General features: G+C 58.0%; 1 protein-coding gene across 1 annotated transcript in view; it reads left to right on the forward strand.

Annotated features, from left to right (window-relative positions):
- Positions 1-23,805, forward strand: part of slc9a7 (solute carrier family 9 member 7) — a 190,270-nt gene that overhangs the window by 62,931 nt on the left and 103,534 nt on the right. The window contains exon 12 of the mRNA XM_036977980.1: positions 1,941-2,094. Coding sequence (XP_036833875.1) covers positions 1,941-2,094 — 154 coding nt within the window. The remainder of the gene's footprint in view (positions 1-1,940; positions 2,095-23,805) is intronic.

A 23,805-nucleotide genomic window follows, 5' to 3' on the forward strand; every position in this document is an offset into this window, starting at 1 on the left:
TACTTGGGTGTAATAGTGGACAACAAACTGAACTGGAAGGAGAGTCCTCAGTGTCTACTAAAGAGCCCAGACTGAACTGAAGTAGAGTCCTCAGTGTCTACTAAAGAGCCCAGACGGAACTGAAGTAGAGTCCTCAGTGTCTACTAAAGAGCCCAGACGGAACTGAAGTAGAGTCCTCAGTGTCTACTAAAGAGCCCAGACGGAACTGAAGTAGAGTCCTCAGTGTCTACTAAAGAGCCCAGACGGAACTGAAGTAGAGTCCTCAGTGTCTACTAAAGAGCCCAGACGGAACTGGAAGTAGAGTCCTCAGTGTCTACTAAAAAGCCCAGACTGAACTGAAGGAGAATCCTCAGTGTCTACTAAAGAGCCCAGACGGAACTGAAGTAGAGTCCTCAGTTTCTACTAAAAAGCCCAGACTGAACTGGAAGTAGAGTCCTCAGTGTCTACTAAAGAGCCCAGACGGAACTGAAGTAGAGTCCTCAGTGTCTACTAAAGAGCCCAGACGGAACTGAAGTAGAGTCCTCAGTGTCTACTAAAGAGCCCAGACTGAACTGGAAGGAGAGTCCTCAGTGTCTACTAAAGAGCCCAGACGGAACTGAAGTAGAGTCCTCAGTGTCTACTAAAAAGCCCAGACTGAACTGGAAGTAGAGTCCTCAGTGTCTACTAAAGAGCCCAGACGGAACTGAAGTAGAGTCCTCAGTGTCTACTAAAAAGCCCAGACTGAACTGGAAGTAGAGTCCTCAGTGTCTACTAAAAAGCCCAGACTGAACTGAAGTAGAGTCCTCAGTGTCTACTAAAGAGCCCAGACGGAACTGGAAGTAGAGTCCTCAGTGTCTACTAAAGAGCCCAGACTGAACTGAAGTAGAGTCCTCAGTGTCTACTAAAAAGCCCAGACTGAACTGAAGTAGAGTCCTCAGTGTCTACTAAAGAGCCCAGACGGAACTGAAGTAGAGTCCTCAGTGTCTACTAAAGAGCCCAGACTGAACTGGAAGTAGAGTCCTCAGTGTCTACTAAAAAGCCCAGACTGAACTGAAGTAGAGTCCTCAGTGTCTACTAAAGAGCCCAGACGGAACTGAAGTAGAGTCCTCAGTGTCTACTAAAGAGCCCAGACGGAACTGAAGTAGAGTCCTCAGTGTCTACTAAAGAGCCCAGACGGAACTGGAAGTAGAGTCCTCAGTGTCTACTAAAAAGCTCAGACTGAACTGAAGGAGAATCCTCAGTGCATCCTGGAATCAATGAAGGGCATTGAAAAGTTAAACCACACATGATCTTGGACAATGACACCCACCCACTCCATAGCACTCTGATGACACCCACCCACTCCACAGGGCTCTGACACCCACCCACTCCACAGGGCTCTGACACCCACCCACTCCACAGGGCTCTGACACCCACCCACTCCACAGGGCTCTGACACCCACCCACTCCACAGGGCTCTGATGACACCCACCCACTCCACAGCACTCTGATGACACCCGCCCACTCCACAGCACTGATGACACCCACCCACTCCACAGCACTCTGATGACACCCACCCACTCCACAGGGCTCTGACACCCACCCATTATGTGGTTTCCTCTCCAGACGTCACTAGCTAGGTGGTGTTAATGTGGGTTCCTCTCCAGACGTCACTAGCTAGGTGGATTTACTGTGGGTTCCTCTCCAGACGTCACTAGCTAGGTGGATTTACTGTGGATTCCTCTCCAGACGTCACTAGCTAGGTGGATTTACTGTGGGTTCCTCTCCAGACGTCACTAGCTAGGTGGTGTTACCGTGGGTTCCTCTCCAGACGTCACTAGCTAGGTGGTTTTACTGTGGGTTCCTCTCCAGACGTCACTAGCTAGGTGGATTTACTCTAAAGGACTTTGACAGCTGCTGATGTATAAAGGGGCTTTAAAAATACGCTTGATTGAGTGATTTGCTTGTGTGTTCCCCTCCAGGCCTGCGGGGGGCAATGGCGTTTGCCCTGGCAATCCGGGACACAGCTACCTACGCCCGTCAGATGACGTTCACCACCACCCTCCTCATTGTCTTCTTCACCGTCTGGGTGTTTGGAGGAGGGACCACCCCCATGTTGTCATGGCTACACATAAGGTTAGATAGATGTGTGGGTGTTTGGAGGAGGGACCACCCCCATGTTGTCATGGCTACACACAGAATAACCTCTCTCCTTCACTTCTATTCCTGTCTCTTTGCGTCCCAAATGGCACCCTATTCCCTATATAGTGCACTACTTTAGACCAGAGCCCTATTCCCTATATAGTGCACTACTATAGACCAGAGCCCTATTCCCTATATAGTGCACTACTTTAGACCAGAGCCCTATTCCCTATATAGTGCACTACTATAGACCAGAGCACTATTCCCTATATAGTGCACTACTATAGACCAGAGCCCTATTCCCTATATAGTGCACTACTATAGACCAGAGCCCTATTCCCTATATAGTGCACTACTATAGACCAGAGCCCTATTCCCTATATAGTGCACTACTATAGACCAGAGCCCTATTCCCTATATAGTGCACTACTATAGACCAGAGCCCTATTCCCTATATAGTGCACTACTATAGACCAGAGCCCTATTCCCTATATAGTGCACTACTATAGACCAGAGCCCTATTCCCTATATAGTGCACTACTTTAGACCAGAGCCCTATTCCCTATATAGTGCACTACTTTAGACCAGAGCCCTATTCCCTATATAGTGTACTACTTCAGACCAGAGCCCCCATTCCCCTATTCACTCTGTTCATCTGTCCAGCCCTTTTTAAATATGATTACAATGATTTGTTTGTTACGTAATTCCAGTTCTCTCATTGCGGTTTGGTGAGGGTGAGACAGTCTGTGTGGTTCGGTGAGGGTGAGACAGTCTGTGTGGTTCGGTGAGGGTGAGACAGTCTGTGTGGTTCGGTGAGGGTGAGACAGTCTGTGTGGTTCGGTGAGGGTGAGACAGTCTGTGTGGTTTGATGAGGGTTAGCCAGTCTGTGTGGTTCGGTGAGGGTGAGACAGTCTGTGTGGTTTGGTGAGGTTGAGTCTGTGTGGTGTTACCCAGAAGGTGGGGCCAGAGAGCCCTACAGCAGCTTCACCCATTGGCCCAAATCTTTACACCTCTTTATCCATCCACCACTGTAGTTCCCCCTAACTGTCACCATGGGAACTGCTGGGAGAGTGGAAAGGTGCTCCTGTGCAGGACAGTGTTCAGCCAGAAGTCTGTCGTACCTGACTGCAGCTCCACCCAGAGGGCTGTAGTACCACCCAGAGGGCTGTAGTACCACCCAGAGGGCTGTAGTACCACCCAGAGGGCTGTAGTACCTGACTGTAGTACCACCTAGAGGACTGTAGTACCATCTAGAGGACTGTAGTATCTGACTGTAGTACCACCTAGAGGACTGTGGTACCACCTAGAGGACTGTGGTACCACCTAGAGGGCTGTAGTACCTGACTGTTGTATCACCTAGAGGGCTGTAGTACCTGGCTGTTGTATCACCTAGAGGGCTGTAGTACCTGGCTGTTGTATCACCTAGAGGGCTGTAGTACCACCTAGAGGGCTGTAGTACCTGACTGTAGTACCTGACTGTAGTACCACCTAGAGGACTATAGTACCTGACTGTTGTACCACCTAGAGGGCTGTAGTACCACCTAGAGGGCTGTAGTACCACCTAGAGGGCTGTAGTACCACCTAGAGGGCTGTAGTACCACCTAGAGGGCTGTAGTACCACCTAGAGGGCTGTAGTACCACCTAGAGGACTGTAGTACCACCTAGAGGACTGTAGTACCACCTAGAGGACTGTAGTACCACCTAGAGGGCTGTAGTACCTGACTGTAGTACCACCTATAGGACTGTAGTACCACCTAGAGGGCTGTAGTACCTGACTGTAGTACCACCTATAGGACTGTAGTACCACCTAGAGGACTGTAGTACCTGACTGTAGTACCACCTAGAGGACTGTAGTACCACCTAGAGGACTGTAGTACCACCTAGAGGACTGTAGTACCACCTAGAGGACTGCAGTACCACCTAGAGGGCTGTAGTACCACCTAGAGGACTGTAGTACCTGTTGCTAATAGTAGGGATGTCGGGCCAGGTAACTCCACCTGTTGCTAATAGTAGGGATGTCGGGCCAGGTAACTCCACCTGCTGCTAAGAGTAGGGATGTCGGGCCAGGTGATTCTACCTGCTGCTAATAGTAGGGATGTCGGGCCAGGTGACTCTACCTGCTGCTAATAGTAGGGATGTCAGGCCAGGTAAGTCTACCTGCTGCTCTGGGAATGGACATATTACCTGTGATGTGATGTCAAACTCACTGTCAGAGTGAGCTGTTTGAAGAGCTTATCTAACATGACTATATCTGCCTGTCTGTCATCCAGTATGGTCTGGCCAGGCCCTGGTCCATATTGATCAGAGTAAAGAGGATTATGGGTAGTGATGTGTGTTGGCAGCTGCTCATTTGAATGACTAATGCTGTCTCTGTGTGGTGTACAGACAGGGTTAATCCACAGTTTCTAAACCTGAGAGGAGCAACATGGTGAGACTCCCAAGAAGGCAAGTCAAACAGACCAGGCCGGGGTTTGGAATTTAAGAAGTCCATGAGAGAAGTCAATCATTCTTCCTGAGTTATACATTTTCTCGAAATCGAAAGAGACGGCCAAGATTAGAGCTAATGTCTTAGGTAGTTGAACATGCTTGTGAATGTAAAACTGACACATTTTCATTTTTCGTTAAAAACGACTTTATATCGTCCGTGCCTTTGATTTGATGTCCTGCAAAATGTGAAGTTTGTTGCGAGTCAACCTCTAGACCCAATGATGTTTCTAGGCATGAGCTTAGCTCGCCAACTTCGCCATAACATCTAATGGAGAAGCAGTTTTAGCCTATCTTCATACTGTAATGTCTTTTGGTTAATCTGAGAAGTCTGTAGGGTTAACCCGGTACACTTAAACCCATCACTATAGTGCCCAGAGTCGTGCCAAAAGGGACTATAGCATGTGTTTGGAGGAGAGAAGCCAGTCTGTTCTGGGTCATGGATCTGTGTGTGTTTGACAGTCACTGATAGCAGGCCTCCTGCCTCTCGTCACTTACTGAGCAGCAGAGCAGCCAGAGTCTGCTGTCGGTAGGGTAGGGGTAGGGAGTCTGCTGTCGGTAGGGGTAGGGTTAGGGAGTCTGCTGTCGGTAGGGTAGGGGTAGGGAGTCTGCTTTCGGTGGGTTAGGGGTAGGGAGTCTGCTGTCGGTAGGGTAGGGGTAGGGAGTCTGCTGTCGGTAGGGTAGGGGTAGGGAGTCTGCTGTCGGTAGGGAAGGGTTAGGGAGTCTGCTGTCGGTAGGGTAGGGGTAGGGAGTCTGCTGTCGGTAGGGTAGGGGTAGGGAGTCTGCTGTCGGTAGGGTAGGGGTAGGGAGTCTGCTGTCGGTAGGGTAGGGGTGGGGAGTCTGCTGTCGGTAGGGTAGGGGTAGGGAGTCTGCTGTCGGTAGGGTAGGGGTAGGGAGTCTGCTGTCGGTAGGGTAGGGTTAGGGAGTCTGCTGTCGGTAGGGTAGGGTTAGGGAGTCTGCTGTCGGTAGGGTAGGGTTAGGGAGTCTGCTGTCGGTAGGGTAGGGTTAGGGAGTCTGCTGTCGGTAGGGTAGGGTTAGGGAGTCTGCTGTCGGTAGGGTAGGGGTAGGGAGTCTGCTGTCGGTAGGGTAGGGTTAGGGAGTCTGCTGTCTGTAGGGTAGGGTTAGGGAGTCTGCTGTCGGTAGGGTAGGGGTAGGGAGTCTGCTGTTGGTAGGGTAGGGGTAGGGAGTCTGCTGTTGGTATTGTTAGGGGGTCTGCTGTTGGTAGGGTAGGGTTAGGGAGTCTGCTGTCGGTAGGGGTAGGGAGTCTGCTGTCGGTAGGGAGTCTGCTGTCGGTAGGGGTAGGGAGTCTGCTGTCGATAGGGTAGGGGTAGGGAGTCTGCTGTCGGTAGGGTAGGGGTAGGGAGTCTGCTGTTGGTAGGGTAGGGGTAGGGAGTCTGCTGTTGGTATTGTTAGGGGGTCTGCTGTTGGTAGGGTAGGGTTAGGGAGTCTGCTGTCGGTAGGGGTAGGGAGTCTGCTGTCGGTAGGGGTAGGGAGTCTGCTGTCGGTAGGGTTAGGGGGTCTGCTGTTGGTAGGGTAGGGTTATGGAGTCTGCTGTCGGTAGGGGTATGGAGTCTGCTGTCGGTAGGGGTAGGGAGTCTGCTGTCGGTAGGGGTAGGGAGTCTGCTGTCGGTAGGGGTAGGGAGTCTGCTGTCGGTAGGGTAGGGGTAGGGAGTCTGCTGTCGGTAGGGTAGGGGTAGGGTGTCTGCTGTCGGTAGGGTAGGGAGTCTGCTGTTGGTAGGGTAGGGGTAGGGAGTCTGCTGTTGGTATTGTTAGGGGGTCTGCTGTTGGTAGGGTAGGGTTAGGGAGTCTGCTGTCGGTAGGGGTAGGGAGTCTGCTGTCGGTAGGGTAGGGGTAGGGAGTCTGCTGTCGGTAGGGTAGGGGTAGGGAGTCTGCTGTCGGTAGGGTAGGGGTAGGGAGTCTGCTGTCGGTAGGGTAGGGGTAGGGAGTCTGCTGTCGGTAGGGTAGGGGTGGGAGTCTGCTGTCGGTAGGGTAGGGGTAGGGAGTCTGCTGTCGGTAGGGTAGGGTTAGGGAGTCTGCTGTCGGTAGGGTAGGGTTAGGGAGTCTGCTGTCGGTAGGGTAGGGTTAGGGAGTCTGCTGTCGGTAGGGTAGGGGTAGGGAGTCTGCTGTCGGTAGGGTAGGGGTGGGGAGTCTGCTGTCGGTAGGGTAGGGGTAGGGAGTCTGCTGTCGGTAGGGTAGGGGTAGGGAGTCTGCTGTCGGTAGGGTAGGGTTAGGGAGTCTGCTGTCGGTAGGGTAGGGTTAGGGAGTCTGCTGTCGGTAGGGTAGGGTTAGGGAGTCTGCTGTCGGTAGGGTAGGGAGTCTGTTGTCGGTAGGGTTAGGGGGTCTGCTGTTGGTAGGGTAGGGTTATGGAGTCTGCTGTCAGTAGGGGTAGGGAGTCTGCTGTCGGTAGGGGTAGGGAGTCTGCTGTCGGTAGGGGTAGGGAGTCTGCTGTCGGTAGGGGTAGGGAGTCTGCTGTCGGTAGGGGTAGGGAGTCTGCTGTCGGTAGGGGTAGGGAGTCTGCTGTCGGTAGGGGTAGGGAGTCTGCTGTCGGTAGGGTAGGGGTAGGGAGTCTGCTGTCGGTAGGGTAGGGGTAGGGTGTCTGCTGTCGGTAGGGTAGGGGTAGGGAGTCTGCTGTTGGTAGGGTAGGGGTAGGGAGTCTGCTGTTGGTATTGTTAGGGGGTCTGCTGTTGGTAGGGTAGGGTTAGGGAGTCTGCTGTCGGTAGGGGTAGGGAGTCTGCTGTCGGTAGGGTAGGGGTAGGGAGTCTGCTGTCGGTAGGGTAGGGGTAGGGAGTCTGCTGTCGGTAGGGTAGGGGTAGGGAGTCTGCTGTCGGTAGGGTAGGGGTGGGGAGTCTGCTGTCGGTAGGGTAGGGGTAGGGAGTCTGCTGTCGGTAGGGTAGGGGTAGGGAGTCTGCTGTCGGTAGGGTAGGGTTAGGGAGTCTGCTGTCGTTAGGGTAGGGTTAGGGAGTCTGCTGTCGGTAGGGTAGGGTTAGGGGGTCTGCTGTCGGTAGGGTAGGGTTAGGGAGTCTGCTGTCGGTAGGGTAGGGTTAGGGAGTCTGCTGTCGGTAGGGTAGGGGTAGGGAGTCTGCTGTCGGTAGGGTAGGGGTGGGGAGTCTGCTGTCGGTAGGGGTAGGGAGTCTGCTGTCGGTAGGGTAGGGGTAGGGAGTCTGCTGTCGGTAGGGTAGGGTTAGGGAGTCTGCTGTCGGTAGGGTAGGGTTAGGGAGTCTGCTGTCGGTAGGGTAGGGTTAGGGAGTCTGCTGTCGGTAGGGTAGGGAGTCTGTTGTCGGTAGGGTTAGGGGGTCTGCTGTTGGTAGGGTAGGGTTATGGAGTCTGCTGTCAGTAGGGGTAGGGAGTCTGCTGTCGGTAGGGGTAGGGAGTCTGCTGTCGGTAGGGGTAGGGAGTCTGCTGTCGGTAGGGGTAGGGAGTCTGCTGTCGGTAGGGGTAGGGAGTCTGCTGTCGGTAGGGGTAGGGAGTCTGCTGTCGGTAGGGGCAGGGAGTCTGCTGTCGGTAGGGTAGGGGTAGGGTGTCTGCTGTCGGTAGGGTAGGGGTAGGGAGTCTGCTGTCGGTAGGGTAGGGGTAGGGAGTCTGCTGTTGGTATTGTTAGGGGGTCTGCTGTTGGTAGGGTAGGGTTAGGGAGTCTGCTGTCGGTAGGGGTAGGGAGTCTGCTGTCGGTAGGGTAGGGGTAGGGAGTCTGCTGTCGGTAGGGTAGGGGTAGGGAGTCTGCTGTCGGTAGGGTAGGGGTAGGGAGTCTGCTGTCGGTAGGGTAGGGGTGGGGAGTCTGCTGTCGGTAGGGTAGGGGTAGGGAGTCTGCTGTCGGTAGGGTAGGGGTAGGGAGTCTGCTGTCGGTAGGGTAGGGTTAGGGAGTCTGCTGTCGGTAGGGTAGGGTTAGGGAGTCTGCTGTCGGTAGGGTAGGGTTAGGGAGTCTGCTGTCGGTAGGGTAGGGGTAGGGAGTCTGCTGTCGGTAGGGTAGGGGTGGGGAGTCTGCTGTCGGTAGGGTAGGGGTAGGGAGTCTGCTGTCGGTAGGGTAGGGGTAGGGAGTCTGCTGTCGGTAGGGTAGGGTTAGGGAGTCTGCTGTCGGTAGGGTAGGGTTAGGGAGTCTGCTGTCGGTAGGGTAGGGTTAGGGAGTCTGCTGTCGGTAGGGTAGGGGTAGGGAGTCTGCTGTCGGTAGGGTAGGGTTAGGGAGTCTGCTGTCTGTAGGGTAGGGTTAGGGAGTCTGCTGTCGGTAGGGTAGGGGTAGGGAGTCTGCTGTCGGTAGGGTAGGGTTAGGGAGTCTGCTGTCGGTAGGGTAGGGGTAGGGAGTCTGCTGTCGGTAGGGTAGGGTTAGGGAGTCTGCTGTCGGTGGGTTAGGGGTAGGGAGTCTGCTGTTGGTAGGGTAGGGAGTCTGCTGTTGGTAGGGTAGGGTTAGAGAGTCTGCTGTTGGTAGGGTAGGGGTAGGGAGTCTGCTGTCGGTAGGGGTAGGGAGTCTGCTGTTGGTAGGGTAGGTTTAGGGAGTCTGCTGTCGGTGGGTTAGGGGTAGGGAGTCTGCTGTCGGTAGGGTAGGGGTAGGGAGTCTGCTGTCGGTAGGGTAGGGTTAGGGTGTCTGCTGTCAGTAGGGTAGGGGTAGGGAGTCGGCTGTCGGTAGGGTAGGGGTAGGGAGTCTGCTGTTGGTAGGGTAGGGTTAGGGGGTCTGCTGTTGGTAGGGTTAGGGGGTCTGCTGTTGGTAGGGTAGGGTTAGGGAGTCTGCTGTCGGTAGGGGTAGGGAGTCTGCTGTCGGTAGGGGTAGGGAGTCTGCTGTCGGTAGGGGTAGGGAGTCTGCTGTCGGTAGGGGTAGGGAGTCTGCTGTCGGTAGGGGTAGGGAGTCTGCTGTCGGTAGGGGTAGGGAGTGTGCTGTCGGTAGGGGTAGGGAGTCTGCTGTCGTAGGGGTAGGGAGTCTGCTGTTGGTAGGGTAGGTTTAGGGAGTCTGCTGTCGGTGGGTTAGGGGTAGGGAGTCTGCTGTCGGTAGGGTAGGGGTAGGGAGTCTGCTGTCGGTAGGGTAGGGTTAGGGTGTCTGCTGTCAGTAGGGTAGGGGTAGGGAGTCTGCTGTTGGTAGGGTAGGGTTAGGGGGTCTGTTGTTGGTAGGGTAGGGGTAGGGAGTCTGCTGTTGGTAGGGTTAGGGGGTCTGCTGTTGGTAGGGTAGGGTTAGGGAGTCTGCTGTCGGTAGGGTAGGGAGTCTGCTGTCGGTAGGGGTAGGGAGTCTGCTGTCGGTAGGGGTAGGGAGTCTGCTGTCGGTAGGGTAGGGTTAGGGAGTCTGCTGTCGGTAGGGTAGGGTTAGGGAGTCTGCTGTCGGTAGGGTAGGGGTAGGGAGTCTGCTGTCGGTAGGGTAGGGGTAGGGAGTCTGCTGTCGGTAGGGTAGGGGTAGGGAGTCTGCTGTCGGTAGGGGTAGGGTGTCTGCTGTCGGTAGGGGTAGGGAGTCTGCTGTCGGTAGGGGTAGGGAGTCTGCTGTCGGTAGGGGTAGGGAGTCTGCTGTCGGTAGGGGTAGGGAGTCTGCTGTCGGTAGGGGTAGGGAGTCTGCTGTCGGTAGGGGTAGGGAGTCTGCTGTCGGTAGGGGTAGGGAGTCTGCTGTCGGTAGGGGTAGGGAGTCTGCTGTCGGTAGGGGTAGGGAGTCTGCTGTCGTAGGGGTAGGGAGTCTGCTGTTTGTAGGGTAGGTTTAGGGAGTCTGCTGTCAGTGGGTTAGGGGTAGGGAGTCTGCTGTCGGTAGGGTAGGGGTGGGGAGTCTGCTGTCGGTAGGGTAGGGGTAGGGAGTCTGCTGTCGGTAGGGTAGGGGTAGGGAGTCTGCTGTCGGTAGGGTAGGGTTAGGGAGTCTGCTGTCGGTAGGGTAGGGTTAGGGAGTCTGCTGTCGGTAGGGTAGGGTTAGGGAGTCTGCTGTCGGTAGGGTAGGGGTAGGGAGTCTGCTGTCGGTAGGGTAGGGTTAGGGAGTCTGCTGTCTGTAGGGTAGGGTTAGGGAGTCTGCTGTCGGTAGGGTAGGGAGTCTGCTGTCGGTAGGGTAGGGTTAGGGAGTCTGCTGTCGGTAGGGTAGGGGTAGGGAGTCTGCTGTCGGTAGGGTAGGGTTAGGGAGTCTGCTGTCGGTGGGTTAGGGGTAGGGAGTCTGCTGTTGGTAGGGTAGGGAGTCTGCTGTTGGTAGGGTAGGGTTAGAGAGTCTGCTGTTGGTAGGGTAGGGGTAGGGAGTCTGCTGTCGGTAGGGGTAGGGAGTCTGCTGTTGGTAGGGTAGGTTTAGGGAGTCTGCTGTCGGTGGGTTAGGGGTAGGGAGTCTGCTGTCGGTAGGGTAGGGGTAGGGAGTCTGCTGTCGGTAGGGTAGGGTTAGGGTGTCTGCTGTCAGTAGGGTAGGGGTAGGGAGTCGGCTGTCGGTAGGGTAGGGGTAGGGAGTCTGCTGTTGGTAGGGTAGGGTTAGGGGGTCTGCTGTTGGTAGGGTTAGGGGGTCTGCTGTTGGTAGGGTAGGGTTAGGGAGTCTGCTGTCGGTAGGGGTAGGGAGTCTGCTGTCGGTAGGGGTAGGGAGTCTGCTGTCGGTAGGGGTAGGGAGTCTGCTGTCGGTAGGGGTAGGGAGTCTGCTGTCGGTAGGGGTAGGGAGTCTGCTGTCGGTAGGGGTAGGGAGTCTGCTGTCGGTAGGGGTAGGGAGTGTGCTGTCGGTAGGGGTAGGGAGTCTGCTGTCGTAGGGGTAGGGAGTCTGCTGTTGGTAGGGTAGGTTTAGGGAGTCTGCTGTCGGTGGGTTAGGGGTAGGGAGTCTGCTGTCGGTAGGGTAGGGGTAGGGAGTCTGCTGTCGGTAGGGTAGGGTTAGGGTGTCTGCTGTCAGTAGGGTAGGGGTAGGGAGTCTGCTGTTGGTAGGGTAGGGTTAGGGGGTCTGTTGTTGGTAGGGTAGGGGTAGGGAGTCTGCTGTTGGTAGGGTTAGGGGGTCTGCTGTTGGTAGGGTAGGGTTAGGGAGTCTGCTGTCGGTAGGGTAGGGAGTCTGCTGTCGGTAGGGGTAGGGAGTCTGCTGTCGGTAGGGGTAGGGAGTCTGCTGTCGGTAGGGTAGGGTTAGGGAGTCTGCTGTCGGTAGGGTAGGGTTAGGGAGTCTGCTGTCGGTAGGGTAGGGGTAGGGAGTCTGCTGTCGGTAGGGTAGGGGTAGGGAGTCTGCTGTCGGTAGGGTAGGGGTAGGGAGTCTGCTGTCGGTAGGGTAGGGGTAGGGAGTCTGCTGTCGGTAGGGGTAGGGTGTCTGCTGTCGGTAGGGGTAGGGAGTCTGCTGTCGGTAGGGGTAGGGAGTCTGCTGTCGGTAGGGGTAGGGAGTCTGCTGTCGGTAGGGGTAGGGAGTCTGCTGTCGGTAGGGGTAGGGAGTCTGCTGTCGGTAGGGTAGGGAGTCTGCTGTCGGTAGGGGTAGGGAGTCTGCTGTCGGTAGGGGTAGGGAGTCTGCTGTCGGTAGGGGTAGGGAGTCTGCTGTCGTAGGGGTAGGGAGTCTGCTGTTTGTAGGGTAGGTTTAGGGAGTCTGCTGTCAGTGGGTTAGGGGTAGGGAGTCTGCTGTCGGTAGGGTAGGGGTAGGGAGTCTGCTGTCGGTAGGGTAGGGTTAGGGTGTCTGCTGTCTGTAGGGTAGGGGTAGGGAGTCTGCTGTTGGTAGGGTAGGGTTAGGGGGTCTGCTGTTGGTAGGGTAGGGGTAGGGAGTCTGCTGTTGGTAGGGTTAGGGGGTCTGCTGTTGGTAGGGTAGGGTTAGGGAGTCTGCTGTCGGTAGGGGTAGGGAGTCTGCTGTCGGTAGGGGTAGGGAGTCTGCTGTCGGTAGGGGTAGGGAGTCTGCTGTCGGTAGGGGTAGGGAGTCTGCTGTCGGTAGGGGTAGGGAGTCTGCTGTCGGTAGGGGTAGGGAGTCTGCTGTCGGTAGGGTAGGGTTAGGGGGTCTGCTGTTGGTAGGGTAGGGTTAGGGGGTCTGCTGTCGGTAGGGTAGGGTTAGGGAGTCTGCTGTCGGTAGGGGTAGGGAGTCTGCTGTCGGTAGGGGTAGGGAGTCTGCTGTCGGTAGGGGTAGGGAGTCTGCTGTCGGTAGGGGTAGGGAGTCTGCTGTCGGTAGTGGTAGGGAGTCTGCTGTCGGTAGGGGTAGGGAGTCTGCTGTCGGTAGGGGTAGGGAGTCTGCTGTCGGTAGGGGTAGGGAGTCTGCTGTCGGTAGGGGTAGGGAGTCTGCTGTCGGTAGGGGTAGGGAGTCTGCTGTCGGTAGGGGTAGGGAGTCTGCTGTCGGTAGGGGTAGGGAGTCTGCTGTCGGTAGGGTAGGGGTAGGGAGTCTGCTGTCGGTAGGGTAGGGGTAGGGAGTCTGCTGTCGGTAGGGTAGGGTTAGGGAGTCTGCTGTCGGTAGGGTAGGGTTAGGGAGTCTGCTGTCGGTAGGGGTAGGGAGTCTGCTGTCGGTAGGGGTAGGGAGTCTGCTGTCGGTAGGGGTAGGGAGTCTGCTGTCGGTAGGGGTAGGGAGTCTGCTGTCGGTAGGGGTAGGGAGTCTGCTGTCGGTAGGGGTAGGGAGTCTGCTGTCGGTAGGGTAGGGTTAGGGGGTCTGCTGTCGGTAGGGTAGGGTTAGGGGGTCTGCTGTTGGTAGGGTAGGGTTAGGGAGTCTGCTGTCGGTAGGGGTAGGGAGTCTGCTGTCGGTAGGGGTAGGGAGTCTGCTGTCGGTAGGGGTAGGGAGTCTGCTGTCGGTAGGGGTAGGGAGTCTGCTGTCGGTAGGGGTAGGGAGTCTGCTGTCGGTAGGGGTAGGGAGTCTGCTGTCGGTAGGGGTAGGGAGTCTGCTGTCGGTAGGGGTAGGGAGTCTGCTGTCGGTAGGGTAGGGTTAGGGGGTCTGCTTTCGGTAGGGTAGGGTTAGGGGGTCTGCTGTCGGTAGGGTAGGGTTAGGGAGTCTGCTGTCGGTAGGGTAGGGTTAGGGAGTCTGCTGTCGGTAGGGGTAGGGAGTCTGCTGTCGGTAGGGGTAGGGAGTCTGCTGTCGGTAGGGGTAGGGAGTCTGCTGTCGGTAGTGGTAGGGAGTCTGCTGTCGGTAGGGGTAGGGAGTCTGCTGTCGGTAGGGGTAGGGAGTCTGCTGTCGGTAGGGGTAGGGAGTCTGCTGTCGATAGGGGTAGGGAGTCTGCTGTCGGTAGGGTAGGGGTAGGGAGTCTGCTGTCGGTAGGGTAGGGGTAGGGAGTCTGCTGTCGGTAGGGTAGGGGTAGGGAGTCTGCTGTCGGTAGGGTAGGGGTAGGGAGTCTGCTGTCGGTAGGGTAGGGGTAGGGAGTCTGCTGTCGGTAGGGTAGGGTTAGGGAGTCTGCTGTCGGTAGGGTTAGGGAGTCTGCTGTCGGTAGGGTAGGGTTAGGGGGTCTGCTGTCGGTAGGGTAGGGTTAGGGAGTCTGCTGTCGGTAGGGTAGGGTTAGGGAGTCTGCTGTCGGTAGGGTAGGGGTAGGGAGTCTGCTGTCGGTAGGGTAGGGGTAGGGAGTCTGCTGTCGTTAGGGTAGGGTTAGGGAGTCTGCTGTCGTTAGGGTAGGGTTAGGGAGTCTGCTGTCTGTAGGGTAGGGGTAGGGAGTCTGCTGTCGGTAGGGTAGGGGTAGGGAGTCTGCTGTCGGTAGGGTAGGGGTAGGGAGTCTGCTGTCGGTAGGGTAGGGGTAGGGAGTCTGCTGTCGGTAGGGTAGGGGTAGGGAGTCTGCTGTCGGTAGGGTAGGGTTAGGGGGTCTGCTGTCGGTAGGGTAGGGGTAGGGAGTCTGCTGTCGGTAGGGGTAGGGAGTCTGCTGTCGGTAGGGGTAGGGAGTCTGCTGTCGGTAGGGGTAGGGAGTCTGCTGTCGGTAGTGGTAGGGAGTCTGCTGTCGGTAGGGGTAGGGAGTCTGCTGTCGGTAGGGGTATGGAGTCTGCTGTCGGTAGGGGTAGGGAGTCTGCTGTCGGTAGGGGTAGGGAGTCTGCTGTCGGTAGGGTTGGGGTAGGGAGTCTGCTGTCGGTAGGGTAGGGGTAGGGAGTCTGCTGTCGGTAGGGTAGGGGTAGGGAGTCTGCTGTCGGTAGGGTAGGGTTAGGGAGTCTGCTGTCGGTAGGGGTAGGGAGTCTGCTGTCGGTAGGGGTAGGGAGTCTGCTGTCGGTAGGGGTAGGGAGTCTGCTGTCGGTAGGGGTAGGGAGTCTGCTGTCGGTAGGGGTAGGGAGTCTGCTGTCGGTAGGGGTAGGGAGTCTGCTGTCGGTAGGGTAGGGTTAGGGGGTCTGCTGTCGGTAGGGTAGGGTTAGGGGGTCTGCTGTTGGTAGGGTAGGGTTAGGGAGTCTGCTGTCGGTAGGGGTAGGGAGTCTGCTGTCGGTAGGGGTAGGGAGTCTGCTGTCGGTAGGGGTAGGGAGTCTGCTGTCGGTAGGGGTAGGGAGTCTGCTGTCGGTAGGGGTAGGGAGTCTGCTGTCGGTAGGGGTAGGGAGTCTGCTGTCGGTAGGGGTAGGGAGTCTGCTGTCGGTAGGGGTAGGGAGTCTGCTGTCGGTAGGGGTAGGGAGTCTGCTGTCGGTAGGGGTAGGGAGTCTGCTGTCGGTAGGGGTAGGGAGTCTGCTGTCGGTAGGGTAGGGTTAGGGGGTCTGCTGTTGGTAGGGTAGGGTTAGGGGGTCTGCTGTTGGTAGGGTAGGGGTAGGGAGTCTGCTGTCGGTAGGGGTAGGGAGTCTGCTGTCGGTAGGGGTAGGGAGTCTGCTGTCGGTAGGGGTAGGGAGTCTGCTGTCGGTAGGGTAGGGTTAGGGGGTCTGCTGTTGGTAGGGTAGGGTTAGGGGGTCTGCTGTTGGTAGGGTAGGGTTAGGGAGTCTGCTGTCGGTAGGGGTAGGGAGTCTGCTGTCGGTAGGGGTAGGGAGTCTGCTGTCGGTAGGGGTAGGGAGTCTGCTGTCGGTAGTGGTAGGGAGTCTGCTGTCGGTAGGGGTAGGGAGTCTGCTGTCGGTAGGGGTAGGGAGTCTGCTGTCGGTAGGGGTAGGGAGTCTGCTGTCGGTAGGGGTAGGGAGTCTGCTGTCGGTAGGGGTAGGGAGTCTGCTGTCGGTAGGGGTAGGGGTAGGGAGTCTGCTGTCGGTAGGGTAGGGTTAGGGGGTCTGCTGTTGGTAGGGTAGGGTTAGGGGGTCTGCTGTTGGTAGGGTAGGGTTAGGGAGTCTGCTGTCGGTAGGGGTAGGGAGTCTGCTGTCGGTAGGGGTAGGGAGTCTGCTGTCGGTAGGGGTAGGGAGTCTGCTGTCGGTAGGGGTAGGGAGTCTGCTGTCGGTAGTGGTAGGGAGTCTGCTGTCGGTAGGGGTAGGGAGTCTGCTGTCGGTAGGGGTAGGGAGTCTGCTGTCGGTAGGTGTAGGGAGTCTGCTGTCGGTAGGGTAGGGGTAGGGGGTCTGCTGTTGGTAGGGTAGGGTTAGGGAGTCTGCTGTCGGTAGGGGTAGGGAGTCTGCTGTCGGTAGGGGTAGGGAGTCTGCTGTCGGTAGGGGTAGGGAGTCTGCTGTCGGTAGGGGTAGGGAGTCTGCTGTCGGTAGGGGTAGGGAGTCTGCTGTCGGTAGGGGTAGGGAGTCTGCTGTCGGTAGGGGTAGGGAGTCTGCTGTCGGTAGGTGTAGGGAGTCTGCTGTCGGTAGGGTAGGGGTAGGGAGTCTGCTGTCGGTAGGGTAGGGGTAGGGAGTCTGCTGTCGGTAGGGTAGGGGTAGGGAGTCTGCTGTCGGTAGGGTAGGGGTAGGGAGTCTGCTGTCGGTAGGGTAGGGGTAGGTAGTCTGCTGTCAGTAGGGTAGGGTTAGGGAGTCTGCTGTCGGTAGGGGTAGGGAGTCTGCTGTCGGTAGGGGTAGGGAGTCTGCTGTCGGTAGGGGTAGGGAGTCTGCTGTCGGTAGGGGTAGGGAGTCTGCTGTCGGTAGGGTAGGGGTAGGGAGTCTGCTGTCGGTAGGGGTAGGGAGTCTGCTGTCGGTAGGGGTAGGGAGTCTGCTGTCGGTAGGGTAGGGTTAGGGGGTCTGCTGTCGGTAGGGTAGGGTTAGGGGGTCTGCTGTTGGTAGGGTAGGGTTAGGGAGTCTGCTGTCGGTAGGGGTAGGGAGTCTGCTGTCGGTAGGGGTAGGGAGTCTGCTGTCGGTAGGGGTAGGGAGTCTGCTGTCGGTAGGGGTAGGGAGTCTGCTGTCGGTAGGGGTAGGGAGTCTGCTGTCGGTAGGGGTAGGGAGTCTGCTGTCGGTAGGGGTAGGGAGTCTGCTGTCGGTAGGGGTAGGGAGTCTGCTGTCGGTAGGGGTAGGGAGTCTGCTGTCGGTAGGGGTAGGGAGTCTGCTGTCGGTAGGGTAGGGTTAGGGGGTCTGCTGTCGGTAGGGTAGGGTTAGGGAGTCTGCTGTCGGTAGGGGTAGGGAGTCTGCTGTCGGTAGGGGTAGGGAGTCTGCTGTCGGTAGGGGTAGGGAGTCTGCTGTCGGTAGGGGTAGGGAGTCTGCTGTCGGTAGGGGTAGGGAGTCTGCTGTCGGTAGGGGTAGGGAGTCTGCTGTCGGTAGGGGTAGGGAGTCTGCTGTCGGTAGGGGTAGGGAGTCTGCTGTCGGTAGGGGTAGGGAGTCTGCTGTCGGTAGGGTAGGGGTAGGGAGTCTGCTGTCGGTAGGGTAGGGGTAGGGAGTCTGCTGTCGGTAGGGTAGGGGTAGGGAGTCTGCTGTCGGTAGGGTAGGGGTAGGGAGTCTGCTGTCGGTAGGGTAGGGGTAGGGAGTCTGCTGTCGGTAGGGTAGGGGTAGGGAGTCTGCTGTCGGTAGGGTAGGGTTAGGGAGTCTGCTGTCGGTAGGGTAGGGTTAGGGAGTCTGCTGTCGGTAGGGTAGGGTTAGGGGTCTGCTGTCGGTAGGGTAGGGTTAGGGAGTCTGCTGTCGGTAGGGTAGGGTTAGGGAGTCTGCTGTCTGTAGGGTAGGGGTAGGGAGTCTGCTGTCGGTAGGGTAGGGGTAGGGAGTCTGCTGTCGTTAGGGTAGGGTTAGGGAGTCTGCTGTCGTTAGGGTAGGGTTAGGGAGTCTGCTGTCTGTAGGGTAGGGGTAGGGAGTCTGCTGTCGGTAGGGTAGGGGTAGGGAGTCTGCTGTCGGTAGGGTAGGGGTAGGGAGTCTGCTGTCGGTAGGGTAGGGGTAGGGAGTCTGCTGTCGGTAGGGTAGGGGTAGGGAGTCTGCTGTCGGTAGGGTAGGGTTAGGGGGTCTGCTGTCGGTAGGGTAGGGTTAGGGAGTCTGCTGTCGGTAGGGTAGGGTTAGGGAGTCTGCTGTCGGTAGGGGTAGGGAGTCTGCTGTCGGTAGGGGTAGGGAGTCTGCTGTCGGTAGTGGTAGGGAGTCTGCTGTCGGTAGGGGTAGGGAGTCTGCTGTCGGTAGGGGTAGGGAGTCTGCTGTCGGTAGGGGTAGGGAGTCTGCTGTCGGTAGGGGTAGGGAGTCTGCTGTCGGTAGGGGTAGGGAGTCTGCTGTCGGTAGGGTAGGGGTAGGGAGTCTGCTGTCGGTAGGGTAAGGGTAGGGAGTCTGCTGTCGGTAGGGTAGGGGTAGGGAGTCTGCTGTCGGTAGGGTAGGGGTAGGGAGTCTGCTGTCGGTAGGGTAGGGTTAGGGAGTCTGCTGTCGGTAGGGGTAGGGAGTCTGCTGTCGGTAGGGGTAGGGAGTCTGCTGTCGGTAGGGTAGGGTTAGGGGGTCTGCTGTTGGTAGGGTAGGGTTAGGGGGTCTGCTGTTGGTAGGGTAGGGTTAGGGAGTCTGCTGTCGGTAGGGGTAGGGTGTCTGCTGTCGGTAGGGGTAGGGAGTCTGCTGTCGGTAGGGGTAGGGAGTCTGCTGTCGGTAGGGGTAGGGAGTCTGCTGTCGGTAGGGGTAGGGAGTCTGCTGTCGGTAGGGGTAGGGAGTCTGCTGTCGGTAGGGGTAGGGAGTCTGCTGTCGGTAGGGGTAGGGAGTCTGCTGTCGGTAGGGGTAGGGAGTCTGCTGTCGGTAGGGTAGGGTTAGGGGGTCTGCTGTCGGTAGGGTAGGGTTAGGGGGTCTGCTGTTGGTAGGGTAGGGTTAGGGAGTCTGCTGTCGGTAGGGGTAGGGAGTCTGCTGTCGGTAGGGGTAGGGAGTCTGCTGTCGGTAGGGGTAGGGAGTCTGCTGTCGGTAGGGGTAGGGAGTCTGCTGTCGGTAGTGGTAGGGAGTCTGCTGTCGGTAGGGGTAGGGAGTCTGCTGTCGGTAGGGGTAGGGAGTCTGCTGTCGGTAGGGGTAGGGAGTCTGCTGTCGGTAGGGGTAGGGAGTCTGCTGTCGGTAGGGTAGGGGTAGGGAGTCTGCTGTCGGTAGGGTAGGGGTAGGGAGTCTGCTGTCGGTAGGGTAGGGGTAGGGAGTCTGCTGTCGGTAGGGTAGGGGTAGGGAGTCTGCTGTCGGTAGGGTAGGGTTAGGGAGTCTGCTGTCGGTAGGGTAGGGTTAGGGAGTCTGCTGTCGGTAGGGTAGGGTTAGGGAGTCTGCTGTCGGTAGGGTAGGGGTAGGGAGTCTGCTGTCTGTAGGGTAGGGGTAGGGAGTCTGCTGTCGGTAGGGTAGGGGTAGGGAGTCTGCTGTCGGGAGGGTAGGGTTAGGGAGTCTGCTGTCGGTAGGGTAGGGGTAGGGAGTCTGCTGTCGGTAGGGTCGGGGTAGGGAGTCTGCTGTCGGTAGGGTAGGGTTAGGGAGTCTGCTGTCGGTAGGGAAGGGTTAGGGAGTCTGCTGTCGGTAGGGGTAGGGGTAGGGAGTCTGCTGTCGGTAGGGTAGGGGTAGGGAGTCTGCTGTCGGTAGGGTAGGGGTAGGGAGTCTGCTGTCGGTAGGGGTAGGGGTAGGGAGTCTGCTGTCGGTAGGGTAGGGTTAGGGAGTCTGCTGTCGGTAGGGTAGGGTTAGGGAGTCTGCTGTCGGTAGGGTAGGGGTATGGAGTCTGCTGTCGGTAGGGTAGGGGTAGGGAGTCTGCTGTCAGTAGGGTAGGGGTAGGGAGTCTGCTGTCGGTAGGGTAGGGGTAGGGAGTCTGCTGTCGGTAGGGTAGGGTTAGGGAGTCTGCTGTCGGTAGGGTAGGGTTAGGGAGTCTGCTGTCGGTAGGGTAGGGTTAGGGGGTCTGCTGTCGGTAGGGTAGGGTTAGGGAGTCTGCTGTCGGTAGGGTAGGGTTAGGGAGTCTGCTGTCGGTAGGGTAGGGTTAGGGAGTCTGCTGTCGGTAGGGTAGGGGTAGGGAGTCTGCTGTCGGTAGGGTAGGGGTAGGGAGTCTGCTGTCGTTAGGGTAGGGTTAGGGAGTCTGCTGTCTGTAGGGTAGGGGTAGGGAGTCTGCTGTCGGTAGGGTAGGGGTAGGGAGTCTGCTGTCGGTAGGGTAGGGGTAGGGAGTCTGCTGTCGGTAGGGTAGGGGTAGGGAGTCTGCTGTCGGTAGGGTAGGGGTAGGGAGTCTGCTGTCGGTAGGGTAGGGGTAGGGAGTCTGCTGTCGGTAGGGTCGGGGTAGGGAGTCTGCTGTCGGTAGGGTAGGGTTAGGGAGTCTGCTGTCGGTAGGGAAGGGTTAGGGAGTCTGCTGTCGGTAGGGGTAGGGGTAGGGAGTCTGCTGTCGGTAGGGTAGGGGTAGGGAGTCTGCTGTCGGTAGGGTAGGGGTAGGGAGTCTGCTGTCGGTAGGGGTAGGGGTAGGGAGTCTGCTGTCGGTAGGGGTAGGGAGTCTGCTGTCGGTAGGGTAGGGGTAGGGACTCTGCTGTCGGTAGGGTAGGGTTAGGGAGTCTGCTGTCGGTAGGGTAGAGGTAGGGAGTCTGCTATCGGTAGGGTAGGGGTAGGGAGTCTGCTGTCGGCAGGGGTAGGGTTGGGGAGTCTGCTGTTGGTAGGGTTAGGGAGTCTGCTGTCGGTACGGGTAGGGAGTCTGCTGTCTGTAGGGTAGGGTTAGGGAGTCTGCTGTTGGTAGGGTTAGGGTGTCTGCTGTCAGTAGGGTAGGGGTAGGGAGTCTGCTGTTGGTAGGGTAGGGTTAGGGAGTCTGCTGTCGGTAGGGTAGGGTTAGGGAGTCTGCTGTTGGTAGGGTTAGGGTGTCTGCTGTCGGTAGGGAAGGGTTAGGGAGTCTGCTGTCGGTAGAAGTAGGGGTAGGGAGTCTGCAGTCTGTAGGGGTAGGGAGTCTGCTGTCGGTAGGGTAGGGGTAGGGAGTCTGCTGTCGGTAGGGTAGGGTTAGGGAGTCTGCTGTCGGTTGCGTTAGGGAGTCTGCTGTCGGTTGCGTTAGGGAGTCTGGTGTCGGTTGCGTTAGGGAGTCTGCTGTCGGTAGGGGTAGGGAGTCTGCTGTCGGTAGGGTAGGGGTAGGGAGTCTGCTGTCGGTAGGGTAGGGTTAGGGAGTCTGCTGTCGGTAGGGGTAGGGAGTCTGCTGTCGGTAGGGGTAGGGAGTCTGCTGTCGGTAGGGGTAGGGAGTCTGCTGTCGGTAGGGGTAGGGGGTCTGCTGTCGGTAGGGGTAGGGAGTCTGCTGTCGTAGGGGTAGGGAGTCTGCTGTTGGTAGTGTAGGTTTAGGGAGTCTGCTGTCGGTGGGTTAGGGGTAGGGAGTCTGCTGTCGGTAGGGTAGGGGTAGGGAGTCTGCTGTCGGTAGGGTAGGGGTAGGGAGTCTGCTGTTGGTAGGGTTAGGGGGTCTGCTGTTGGTAGGGTAGGGTTAGGGAGTCTGCTGTCGGTAGGGGTAGGGAGTCTGCTGTCGGTAGGGGTAGGGAGTCTGCTGTCGGTAGGGGTAGGGAGTCTGCTGTCGGTAGGGGTAGGGAGTCTGCTGTCGGTAGGGGTAGGGAGTCTGCTGTCGGTAGGGGTAGGGAGTCTGCTGTCGGTAGGGGTAGGGAGTCTGCTGTCGGTAGGGTAGGGTTAGGGGGTCTGCTGTTGGTAGGGTAGGGTTAGGGGGTCTGCTGTTGGTAGGGTAGGGTTAGGGAGTCTGCTGTCGGTAGGGGTAGGGAGTCTGCTGTCGGTAGGGGTAGGGAGTCTGCTGTCGGTAGGGGTAGGGAGTTTGCTGTCGGTAGGGGTAGGGAGTCTGCTGTCGGTAGTGGTAGGGAGTCTGCTGTCGGTAGGGGTAGGGAGTCTGCTGTCGGTAGGGGTAGGGAGTCTGCTGTCGGTAGGGGTAGGGAGTCTGCTGTCGGTAGGGGTAGGGAGTCTGCTGTCGGTAGGGGTAGGGAGTCTGCTGTCGGTAGGGTAGGGGTAGGGAGTCTGCTGTCGGTAGGGTAGGGGTAGGGAGTCTGCTGTCAGTAGGGTAGGGGTAGGGAGTCTGCTGTCGGTAGGGTAGGGGTAGGGAGTCTGCTGTCGGTAGGGTAGGGTTAGGGAGTCTGCTGTCGTTAGGGTAGGGTTAGGGAGTCTGCTGTCGGTAGGGTAGGGTTAGGGGGTCTGCTGTCGGTAGGGTAGGGTTAGGGAGTCTGCTGTCGGTAGGGTAGGGTTAGGGAGTCTGCTGTCGGTAGGGGTAGGGAGTCTGCTGTCGGTAGGGGTAGGGAGTCTGCTGTCGGTAGTGGTAGGGAGTCTGCTGTCGGTAGGGGTAGGGAGTCTGCTGTCGGTAGGGGTAGGGAGTCTGCTGTCGGTAGGGGTAGGGAGTCTGCTGTCGGTAGGGGTAGGGAGTCTGCTGTCGGTAGGGGTAGGGAGTCTGCTGTCGGTAGGGTAGGGGTGGGGAGTCTGCTGTCGGTAGGGTAGGGGTAGGGAGTCTGCTGTCAGTAGGGTAGGGGTAGGGAGTCTGCTGTCGGTAGGGTAGGGGTAGGGAGTCTGCTGTCGGTAGGGTAGGGTTAGGGAGTCTGCTGTCGTTAGGGTAGGGTTAGGGAGTCTGCTGTCGGTAGGGTAGGGTTAGGGGGTCTGCTGTCGGTAGGGTAGGGTTAGGGAGTCTGCTGTCGGTAGGGTAGGGTTAGGGAGTCTGCTGTCGGTAGGGTAGGGGTAGGGAGTCTGCTGTCGGTAGGGTAGGGGTAGGGAGTCTGCTGTCGTTATGGTAGGGTTAGGGAGTCTGCTGTCTGTAGGGTAGGGGTAGGGAGTCTGCTGTCGGTAGGGTAGGGGTAGGGAGTCTGCTGTCGGTAGGGTAGGGGTAGGGAGTCTGCTGTCGGTAGGGGTAGGGAGTCTGCTGTCGGTAGGGTAGGGGTAGGGAGTCTGCTGTCGGTAGGGTCGGGGTAGGGAGTCTGCTGTCGGTAGGGTAGGGTTAGGGAGTCTGCTTTCGGTAGGGAAGGGTTAGGGAGTCTGCTGTCGGTAGGGGTAGGGGTAGGGAGTCTGCTGTCGGTAGGGTAGGGGTAGGGAGTCTGCTGTCGGTAGGGTAGGGGTAGGGAGCCTGCTGTCGGTAGGGGTAGGGGTAGGGAGTCTGCTGTCGGTAGGGGTAGGGGTAGGGAGTCTGCTGTCGGTAGGGGTAGGGTGTCTGCTGTCGGTAGGGTAGGGGTAGGGACTCTGCTGTCGGTAGGGTAGGGTTAGGGAGTCTGCTGTTGGTAGGGTTAGGGTGTCTGCTGTCAGTAGGGTAGGGGTAGGGAGTCTGCTGTTGGTAGGGTTAGGGAGTCTGCTGTCGGTAGGGTAGGGTTAGGGAGTCTGCTGTTGGTAGGGTTAGGGTGTCTGCTGTCGGTAGGGAAGGGTTAGGGTGTCTGCTGTCGGTAGGGAAGGGTTAGGGAGTCTGCTGTCGGTAGAAGTAGGGGTAGGGAGTCTGCTGTTGGTAGGGTTAGGGTGTCTGCTGTCAGTAGGGTAGGGGTAGGGAGTCTGCTGTTGGTAGGGTAGGGTTAGGGAGTCTGCTGTCGGTAGGGTAGGGTTAGGGAGTCTGCTGTTGGTAGGGTTAGGGTGTCTGCTGTCGGTAGGGAAGGGTTAGGGAGTCTTCTGTCGGTAGAAGTAGGGGTAGGGAGTCTGCAGTCGGTAGGGGTAGGGAGTCTGCTGTCGGTAGGGTAGGGGTAGGGAGTCTGCTGTCGGTAGGGTTAGGGAGTCTGCTGTCGGTAGGGTTAGGGAGTCTGGTGTCGGTTGCGTTAGGGAGTCTGCTGTCGGTAGGGGTAGGGAGTCTGCTGTCGGTAGGGTAGGGGTAGGGAGTCTGCTGTTGGTAGGGTAGGGTTAGGGAGTCTGCTGTCGGTAGGGTAGGGTTAGGGAGTCTGCTGTCGGTAGGGTAGGGGTAGGGAGTCTGCTGTCGGCAGGGGTAGGGTTGGGGAGTCTGCTGTTGGTAGGGTTAGGGAGTCTGCTGTCGGTAGGGGTAGGGAGTCTGCTGTCTGTAGGGTAGGGTTAGGGAGTCTGCTGTTGGTAGGGTTAGGGTGTCTGCTGTCAGTAGTGTAGGGGTAGGGAGTCTGCTGTCGGTAGGGTAGGGTTAGGGAGTCTGCTGTCGGTAGGGTAGGGTTAGGGAGTCTGCTGTCGGTAGGGGTAAGGAGTCTGCTGTCGGTATGGTACGGTTAGGGAGTCTGCTGTCGATAGGGGTAGGGAGTCTGCTGTCTGTAGGGGTAGGGAGTCTGCTGTGGGTAGGGTTAGGGAGTC

This window comes from Oncorhynchus mykiss, chromosome 1 (genome assembly GCF_013265735.2).
Source record: "Oncorhynchus mykiss isolate Arlee chromosome 1, USDA_OmykA_1.1, whole genome shotgun sequence".
Classification (NCBI taxonomy): domain Eukaryota; kingdom Metazoa; phylum Chordata; class Actinopteri; order Salmoniformes; family Salmonidae; genus Oncorhynchus; species Oncorhynchus mykiss.